The sequence below is a fragment of the Mandrillus leucophaeus genome, unplaced genomic scaffold (genome assembly GCF_000951045.1).
Source record: "Mandrillus leucophaeus isolate KB7577 unplaced genomic scaffold, Mleu.le_1.0 Scaffold291, whole genome shotgun sequence".
Classification (NCBI taxonomy): Eukaryota; Metazoa; Chordata; class Mammalia; order Primates; family Cercopithecidae; genus Mandrillus; species Mandrillus leucophaeus.
The window spans coordinates 1,236,594-1,246,124 of NW_012103043.1; the positions used below are offsets into that span (position 1 = coordinate 1,236,594).

At 55.0% G+C, this 9,531-nt stretch overlaps 1 protein-coding gene across 10 annotated transcripts in view; it reads left to right on the forward strand.

The window, feature by feature from the left end:
• TANGO2 (transport and golgi organization 2 homolog (Drosophila)) overlaps nt 1-7,626 on the forward strand; it is a 58,202-nt gene extending 50,576 nt beyond the window's left edge. For 7 of the 10 annotated variants that reach the window (XM_011986034.1, XM_011986036.1, XM_011986031.1 and 4 more), the window contains 3 exons: nt 2,954-3,107; nt 5,046-5,150; nt 6,258-7,626. In XM_011986034.1, coding sequence (XP_011841424.1) covers nt 2,954-3,107; nt 5,046-5,150; nt 6,258-6,378 — 380 coding nt within the window. In that variant the 3' untranslated portion in view covers nt 6,379-7,626. The remainder of the gene's footprint in view (nt 1-2,953; nt 3,108-5,045; nt 5,151-6,257) is intronic. The other 3 variants (XM_011986037.1, XM_011986040.1, XM_011986038.1) reach the window with 2 other exon arrangements.
• The last annotated feature ends 1,905 nt before the right edge of the window (nt 7,627-9,531 follow it).

The window sequence follows — 9,531 nt, forward strand, 5'->3', positions numbered from 1 at the left end:
AAAAAAAAAAAAAACAAAACCAAAAAACAAAAAAACCAAAAAAACCTCACCAGCATGGCTAAATAGTAGAAAGGAGAGTTTTATTCGCCGTATCAGTTTACAGACTTGGAAGAGAGAGTCTCTGGCATGGACTGAGGTGCTCTCTTTAAAGAGGAGAAGGGCAGTTTGAGTTTTATGTCTCCTGAGGTCCATATCACACAATAGAGTCATACATATTCAATAGGTTTGGGGAAAAGCCATACATATTTATGAGGGGACCCGAGAACATATGCAATAGATAAACATATATGTAACATACATCCCATGTTCACTTTGGGGCGGGGTTTTAGCATTAAAATGGGGTAAAATCTGGCTCTTTCCATCAGAAGGTGAGCTCTAGGACACGGAGTGCAGCCTCTATGAACTGCTGAAACCGGCTTACGGTCTGTAGTTGCTTATCAGAAAAGAGTGTTTGAAGGCTGATTCTGTGTCCAATCGGGGTTATAGTAGTCTGGGCTGTAAGTCAGAGTTAAGAGGGTCTTGATAATGTGTGATAATGAGTTAAGATAATGTGTGTGATCGCTGCTATTGTGAGGGAGTTTATCAAGAGTGTGTTTTTTCTTGTAGCCATAGGAATTTAAGGAGTTGCCAAGCCAGCTGCCCTGAACCCTCAAGCCAGTTGGTACTTTTTGTTTCTTCCCTTCATCCCTTAATGGACACTTGCATTGTTCCCACCTTTCACCTGTTATAAACAGTGCTGCTCACAGTGTGACCTCACAGCGTTTGTGTGGTCGTATGTTTTTATGGCTCTTGTGTGAATACCTAGGAATGGAGTTGTTAAGTTGTATGGTAACCCTGTTTAACCTTTTGAGGAACATCCAAACTGTTTCTCAAAGCTGCTGCAGCCTTATACATTCCCACCAGCAATGAATGCGGGTTGCAGCTTCTCTGAATCCTCACCAACACTTGCTATTTTCTGTGTTTTTGGTGATAGCCATGATAGTGGGTGTGAAGTAGTGTGGCCTCGTGGTTTAGTTTGCATTTCTCTGATGGCTGTGATGTTGAACAGCTATTCTCATGCTCGCTGGCCGTTTGTATGTCTTCTTTGGAGAAATGGTTATTCAAATTGGGTTGTCTTTTTGAGTTATAGGAGTGCCTTATACATTCATTCTAGCTACAAGTCTCTTATTTAAAGCACAAAGCTTTAAATTTTTAAGTCCTGTGTCTCTTTCTTTTTTTTTCTGTTGCTCATCATTTTGGTTTCTTTTCTAAGAAACCATTGCCTAATCTAAGGTCATGAAGCTTTCCTCCGATACTTTCTTCTTAGAGTTTTATAGTTTTTGCTCTTTCACTTGGGTCTTTAGTTTGATTTAAGTTAACTTTTTTTTTTTTTTTTTTGAGACAAGGTCTGGCTCTGTCACCCAGGCTGGAGTGCAGTGGTGCAGTCATGACTCACTGCACCCTCAACCTCCTGGCCTTAAGAGATCCTCCCTCCCTGGTCGGGCGCGGTGGCTCACGCTTGTAATCCCAGCACTTTGGGAGACTGAGGCGGGCAGATCACAAGGTCAGGAGATCGAGACTATCCTGGCTAACACGGTGAAACCCCGTCTCTACTAAAAAATAGAAAAAAGTAGCTGGGCGTGGTGGCGGTGCCTGTAGTCCCAGCTACTCCGGAAGCTGAGGCAGGAGAATGGCGTGAACCCAGGAGGCGGAGCTTGCAGTAAACCGAGATCGTGCCACTGCACTCCAGCCTGGGCAACAGAGCAACACTCAGTCTCAAAAATAAAAAATAAAAAAGAGATCCTCCCTCCCAAGTAGCTGAGACTGTAGATGTATGCTACCATGTCCAGCTAACTTGTAATGTTTTGTAGAGTTAAGGTCTCACTATTTTGCCCAGGCTGGTCTTGAACTCCTGGGCTCCAGTGATCCTCCTGCCCCAGCCTCCCGATGTGCTGGGATTATAGGAGTAAGCCACCTCTCTCGACCTGAGTTATCTTTTGTGTATGATGTGAGGTAGAGTCCAGAGTCCAGCTCCATTCCTTGCCCACGACTATGCAGTTGAATGGTCTTCCATGTCGTTCATGATGGCAAAAGCACTGTGACACCTGGGGCTGGAGGCTTGGCTCTGGGGGCCCTGGCAGAGCCAGGGCTGTCTCCCTGAGAAATGCCTTGGCCAAGATATTCTCCTGGAAGTCTGACAGGGAAAGGGGTGGTGTCTTGGTCTCCCTGGTGCATCATTTGGGGTGCATGGCTCCCATCAAGCCCACCCCTGCTGCTCTGGCTTCTAGAGAAGAGCCTCTGAGGTGAGGTGCTTCTCCACCTCAAGTCCCTCCCCTTCGCTTTTTGTGTCATGAGAAACCCTTTTCCTGTTGGCCTTGCCTTCTGCCAATACTCTGGGAGCTTGTTCTGAGAAGCCACAGTTCAGAGTCTGTGCACTGAGCCCCCTGGCTCTCCTAGCCAGGGGCCTGGCTGGTATGCAGAGGTGGGCCATGCTCTGCTGAGGCCTAGCCTGCACCTGTGCCCACTGTGTGGCACTGTTGGGAGTTCCCCAGATAGGGACGTGATTATGGTGGGTGCCTCCTGGCCTCTGATGGCTAATTCTCCCGCTCTTGAACTTCTCAGGTGGCCCCCCAACCTGGCGTGAGATGGAGAGGTTCCCTCTTGGCTGCCCCCTTTGCCTGTGAGATTTCAAGTTGCTCATTTCTTATTCATCCATCCATGCTGCTGGGCATCTGTGCCTTGTGGTCTCCTGTGGGTGCCCCTTTCCGCCTACTGCTGAGTTCTCTACTCTTTGCCAAGCCGTCAGGTCAGGAATGAGCATAGGGAAGGTGCTGGAGCATGGAGTGGCTTGGCCTCAGTCTGGCCTGATTTCATTGTCCCCAGCTGTACCCCGTGTTAGGTGGGTGGCAGGTGGCAATTTGCCCTGACATGGCACAGCAAGGCCTCTGCATGGCCAGCCGATTGCTCCCCACAGGCACCTACGGGCTGAGCAACGCGCTGCTGGAGACGCCCTGGAGGAAGCTGTGCTTTGGGAAGCAGCTCTTCCTGGAGGCTGTGGAACGGAGCCAGGCACTGCCCAAGGATGTGCTCATCGCCAACCTCCTGGATGTGCTCAACAATGAAGAGGCGTGAGTGGGCGGGTCCTGCTGGGGTGAGCCCTGGTGTCTCCCAACCAGGGCAGAGGGAAAGGCAGGCCCTGCCACCCTGGGAGGCCCGTGGAGGTGGCCAGGCTGGGTCCCCAGCTGCAAGGAAGCTGATGGACATGCTGTCCTTCCTGCCTGTCCCCTCGAGCCAGCTGAGGTTTCCAACACCAGGGACTTTTGATGACAGGAGATGGGCCCAGGCCCAGGCCCAGGGGAGGCTCAGTGTGCCCAGAGGCTTGATGCAGCCACATGGGGCCCAGAGCAGATGGATGCTCCCCTCTGCATGCCGAGGGCTAGCGGGAAGTTCCAGAAGATTCTAGACACTCAGCAAACCCAGGCGGAAGAGACAAATCATGGAAATGAGTGGCCAGGGTCAGCACTCTCAGGGTTGATGGGGCTTCCCGCATGCGGTCTGTCCCCAGCGACCCTGGGCTGAGTGCTGGGCAGGGACTTGCAGTTCCGGGAACTGCCTGGGTGTAGGTGCCCCCACCCACTTCCTTGCCTGTAGGCCTCAAGGCCCCTCAGGTGCCAGGCACCGGGGTCTTGGTTGCCCCAGCCAGGGGTCCTGGTGCTTGCCGTGCCGGCCTTTCTCCCACTGGGCAAGATGCCCCACCCATCCCTCGCTCCCCACCCAGGTCAGACCACTGCCCTGCCCAGGTGACCCAGCATCCACTCCCACCCTGTCCAGCTTGCCCCCTTCAGAGAAGCCCCCATGGACTGTCTCCCACTCCTCCCCCTGGGGCCCCTTTCTGCCCCCTGTCTACCCTCCCTCTCCTCTGGGCCGCTGATCTGCGGCCTCATCCTTCAGCCTCAGCATCACTGCCTCATTGGAAGAGCCCCACCTGGGCGTGCCCAGCTGTAAGTCCACACTTACAGTGTGCCATCTGGGACAGGCCGAGGACCGGCCCTGGCTGCCCTCACTGATGGCTGGAGCCCCAGTGCTAGCTACAATGGCTGGTTTGAGTGGACTTCTGTCACAAGGGCAGATGCCCACAGGGCACCTCTTGGGGCAGGCAGGGAGCTTGTGTGTGCCATCTGGGGCCAAAGCTCTACGACTGAGTCATAAGTTAAGGGTAGATGGAGATTTTCCACCTTGAGCAGAAATGTGTAGGAAACAGGCCTGTTGTGGTGGCGCATGCCTGTGATCTCAGCACTTTGGGAAGCCGAGGTGGGTTCATTACCTGTGGTCTGGAGGTCAAGACCAACCTGGCCAACATGGTGAAACTCTGTCTCTACTAAAAATACAAAATTAGGTGGGCTTGGTGGTGCACGCCTGTAATCCCAGCTGACGACTGGAGCCCTGACTAGCTACAATGGCTTGCTTGAGTGGACTTCTGTCAGGAGAATCGCTTGAACTCGGAAGGTGGAAGTTGCAGTGAGCCAAGATCGAGCCATTGCACTCTAGTCTGGGTGACAAGAGTGAAACTCTGCCTCAAAAAAAGAAAAGAAGAGAAAAGAGAAGAGAAAAAAGAAAAGAAGAAAAGAAACAAGCCTTGGCCGGGCGCGGTGGCTCAAGCCTGTAATCCTAGCACTTTGGGAGGCTGAGACGGGCGGATCACGAGGTCAGGAGATCGAGACCATCCTGGCTAACACGGTGAAACTCCGTCTCTACTAAAAAATACAAAAAAAACTAGCCGGGTGAGGTGGCAGGCGCCTGTAGTCCCAGCTACTGCAGAGGCTGAGGCAGGAGAATCGCCTAAACCCGGGAGGCAGAGCTTACAGTGAGCTGAGATCCGGCCACTGCACTCCAGCCTGGGCGACAGAACGAGACTCCGTCTCAAAAAAAAAAAAAAAAAGAAACAAGCCTTGCAGTTCCCCGGCCACTCCCCAGAGCCAGTTAGGCCACCAGGTGGGATGGGGCTAGACCGAGCTGTGGGCAGGCCACAGAGGGACTAATGGCCACCGCTTCCCTCCATCCTGCAGGCAGCTGCCAGACCCGGCCATCGAGGACCAGGGCGGGGAGTACGTGCAGCCCGTGCTGAGCAAGTACGCAGCTGTGTGCGTGCGCTGCCCTGGCTACGGCACCAGGTATTGCAGCCCGGTGGGTGCGCCACCTCCTATCCCATGTCCCACCTTCCACACTAGAGGGCCGGCAAAGAAGCCAAGTGCCCCCATGTTCCATAGCGAGGGCCAGGCTCCTTCCTCGCCTGAGTGGATTCCAGAGCTTCTGCCCTGTCCAGATGCAGCTACAGGGTGAGCAGATACCACAGGGTCCCAGGGCCCCATAGGCTGGGCTTTAGGAGCCAGTACATAGCCACACGGGGCCAGGATGGCCTCAGGGCTGCCTGCACATTGGTGGATCCCTGTGGGCAAACGCCCCAGCACCATGGTGGCACTAGGCCTGCAGGCTGTACCCTTGGGTGGCAGCTGCTGGCCAGCTTTCCCGCCTGGGGCTGGCCAGCCCATTGGCAAGTGCACAGTGTGATTTCTTTCAGCCCCTCCTCTATCATAGACTCATATTCCTGTGTATGAGGGAAAGGCAGGTACCAAGTCCTCTCCTTGACGGCATGGCCACTGGGTCCCACCCCACGGGGAACTCTGAGTGTGTGTCTGCCCTGGGAACCAGCCTGTGCCAGGGCTGCTGGGGAATCCGGTGCCACCCTCTGTCTGCAAAGCCCACAGCAGAGAGGGTTGGAGGAGAGGAGAGTGCGCTGAATGTTTGCTTCAGGTGGGCTGGCATGGCCTGGGCATTGGGAGAGAGGGCACAGGAGGGGAGTCTTCCAGACAGAGGAGGCCTGGGCCCCAAGTGGTCAACAGCTTGACCTCTTGGAAGAACCAAGCGTGGCTGTGTCTGGGAACCTGGGCCTCCGAGGGGGAAGCGTGTGGTCAGCCCGCAGGCTTCTGTGTGCCGTGGCTCATGCTACACAGGGAGAGCAGGGCAGGGTGGGGTGGTTCCTAGTGAAGGTGGCAGGACTCACTTAGCGTGGGCCTGCGGAGCCAACCAGAAGCTCACATGCCACTGACGGCCCCTCATCATCCCCAAGGCTGAGGCTGCTGTTCTTCGGTGACTTGGCACAGCCTCCAGGCATGGGGGTCCTGCCTCTACCTGCCTGCATTCTTGCCCTAGCTGTAGCTGTGACAGGCAGGGCAGGGCTGAGGGACACCAGGTGAACGAGGGACCCTGCTCTCTTTCAGAACCAACACCATCATCCTGGTAGATGCGGACGGCCACGTGACCTTCACTGAGCGTAGCATGATGGACAAGGACCTCTCCCGCTGGGAGACCAGAACCTACGAGTTCACACTACAGAACTAACACCACCTCTGGGCGTGGCCAGTGGGCTCCTGGGGGGCCCTGCCTTGAGGGGCACTGTGGACAGGAAACCTTCCTTGGCCATACTGCATTGCACTGCCCGTGGCTTGGCCAGCATCCCCTGGATCAGGACCATGTGGTTTGCGTGTTGCCTGTCTGTGTCCCCATGCCCAGCTCAGGGTCTGCCTTTATGCCAGTGGGGAGCAGCAGAGTCTGACACCAGGTCTGGGACTGGCCCAGGTACACCATGAACATGTGGATACACCGGAGCCCATCTTGCACATGTACACAGGCACACACACGGCACACCCATACACTCCTGCACGTGCACAAGCACACACACGCAAGGCATATACATGGACACCGACACAGGCACATGCACATGTACATGCATAGGTGTACTACACATGTGCACACATGCATAGTTGCACAGACATGCACACACACGATGCTGGACAAGGCAGAAAGGCAACTCTCACCTCTCATGTGTTTCTGGCCAGTGGGCCTTCGTTCTAGTCCGATGACAGGAGTAGGCTTGTATTTAAAAGCGGCCCCTCCTCTCCTGTGGCCACAGAGCACAAGGCATGCTTGAATTCTTGACAAGCAGACCTGCTCCTGCAGAGGAGACAGCCACATTTGGAACTGGGCACAAAGAAGACCTGAGAAAAACCCACTCTCTTTTTTTTGAGATGGAGTCTTGCTCTGTTGCCCAGGCTGGAGTGCAGTGGCACGATCTCAGCTCACTGCAACCTCCACCTCCCAGGTTCAAGCGATTCTCCTGCCTCAGCCTCCTGAGTAGCTGGGATTACAGGTGTGTGCCACCACGCCCAGCTAAGTTTTGTATTTTTAGTAGAGACAGGGTTTCACCAGGTTGGTCAGGCTGGTCTTGAACTCCTGACATGGTGATCCACCTGCCTCGGCCTCCCAAAGTGCTGGGATTACAGGCGTGAGCCACCGCACCTGGCCGAAAAACCCACTCTCATAACAGAAGTGCAGACTCATTGCCAGATTCAGTGCCCTTGAGTGTGCCAGGGTGCTTTGTGTTTGGGACAATCCTGTGTGTGCCAGGAGGCTCCGTGTGCACCAGGGGCTCTCAGATTCCCGCTTACCCAGCTGGAGGCCATAGCCCTGGCAGCCCCATCTCAGCCAGCCCTGCTCTCTCCCTCCTCCCACCAGGTGAGGCAATCTTCATAGGAACCTGTACCCGAATGTGAGCTGCTGATAATAAAACTTGAGGCTTTGGTGAGCGCATTTCGAGGCCTTTCCCTTGTATGCAGGGTGCCAGTGGGAGCTGTTGCGTCTCCCATGCAGCCAGACACCCTGGACAAGGCCCTTCCCACCTCCCCCTTTCCTCACGGCTTCTTCAGCCCCACTTGTGGATGCCTGTGGGTCAGCCCATCTGTCCTTGGGCAGGGGCCGCCGTGAGAGACCCCATGTGTGTGGGATGTGGTAGATGCCGGTTATGGGGCCAGTCACCCATACAGGTCTATCGGGTCGCCGTGGAGGCCTCACTGGAGGGGGAGGCAGGCTGGCCTGGACTTCTGTTGGATGGTGGGAGCCAGGGGATGGTAAGAGGGGCAGGAGAGCAGGTCTGCATCTGTCTCAGCCCCAGGAGCTCCTGGTTTTGGGCCAGCTCTAAGGAGCTTGCATACCTGGACCTGGCCGACTATAAGGGGGTCCCGGATATCCAATGCTGAGACGCAGACTTTTTAAAGCCTCTGGGCTTCCTGGCCTGATTGTGACATGATGCAAGTTCACCTAGGGAGGAGCAGGGACCTCCCCGTCCCTTCCCCTTCCTGCCCAGACCACTCTGCTGGGCTTGGAGCCCTCCATGGCTCACTTTGAACTCAGAATTTCTGAGTTTCCCAGCTGCGACCCAGGCTACACCCCCAGGCCTGAGGAGAAACTGAGGCCCCAAGTCCCATACGTGTCCTCTGAGTCAGGACAACAGGCTCCTGGCTGGGGGCACTGCCCTTGCTGCCAACACATACACCTGCCCCAGTGGTCACCGTGTCCTGTGCTGGCGACCAACGCCAGCACCCAACCTGGATGGCGTCCTGCCCTCATGAAGAGCCCCCCGGATGTTCACCTCTGCCCAGTTCACCAGGAAGAGCAGTCTCTGCTCTTGCATGGGTCCCTCTGCCCCCACCCTGCCCAGGGCTCCCCAGTAGCCTGAGCCCCTAAGGAAGCACAGCCCTCAATGGTGATTCTATTGGTGTTATGAGTGGTGTCCCCTAAAAAGATGTATCAGTGTCCTGACCCACAGTACCTCAGAATGTGACTGCATTTGGAGATAGGGTTTTTCTGGGGATAACCAAGGTGGAATGAGGTCGTTAGTGTGGGCCCTAATCCAACACGACGGCTATTCTTATAAAAAGGGGAAGACTTAGGATGGGTACAGTGGCTCATGCCTGTAATCCCAGCACTTTGGGAGGCTGAGGCAGGAGGATTGCTTGAGCTCAAGAGTTTGAGACCAGCCTGGGGCAACATGTCGAAACGCTGTCTCTACCAAAAAAAAATACAAAAATTAGCTGGCCATGGTGACTCACACCTGTAGTGCGAGGCTGAGGTGGGAGAATCGCTTGAACCCAGGAGGCAGAGGTTGCAGTGAACCAAGATTGCACTACTGCACTCTGCCTGGGCAACAGAGAGACACTCTGTCTCAAACAAAAAAGGAAGATTTGGGCTGGGCGCAGTGGCTCACATTGTAATCCCAGCCCTTTGGGAGGCCAAAGCTGGAGGACTGCTTGAGCCCAGATTAGCCTGGGCAACATAGCAAGACCCCATCTCTACAGAAAAATTAAAATAAAATTAGCGTGGCATGGTGGTGCACACCTGTAGTCCCAGCTACTTGGGAGGCTGAGGTAGGAGGATCACTTGAGCTCAGGAGGTGGAGGCTGCAGTGAGCCGTGATTGCACCACTGCGCTTCAGCCTGGATGATGGAGAAAAACCCTGTCTCTTAAAAAAAGGAAAAAGAGGCCGGGCGCGGTGGCTCAAGCCTGTAATCCCAGCACTTTGGGAGGCCAAGACGGGCGGATCACGAGGTCAGGAGATCAAGACCATCCGGGCTAACACGGTGAAACCCCGTCTCTACTAAAAATACAAAAAATTAGCCGGGCGTGGTGGCGGGCGCCTGTAGTCCCAGCTACTCGGGA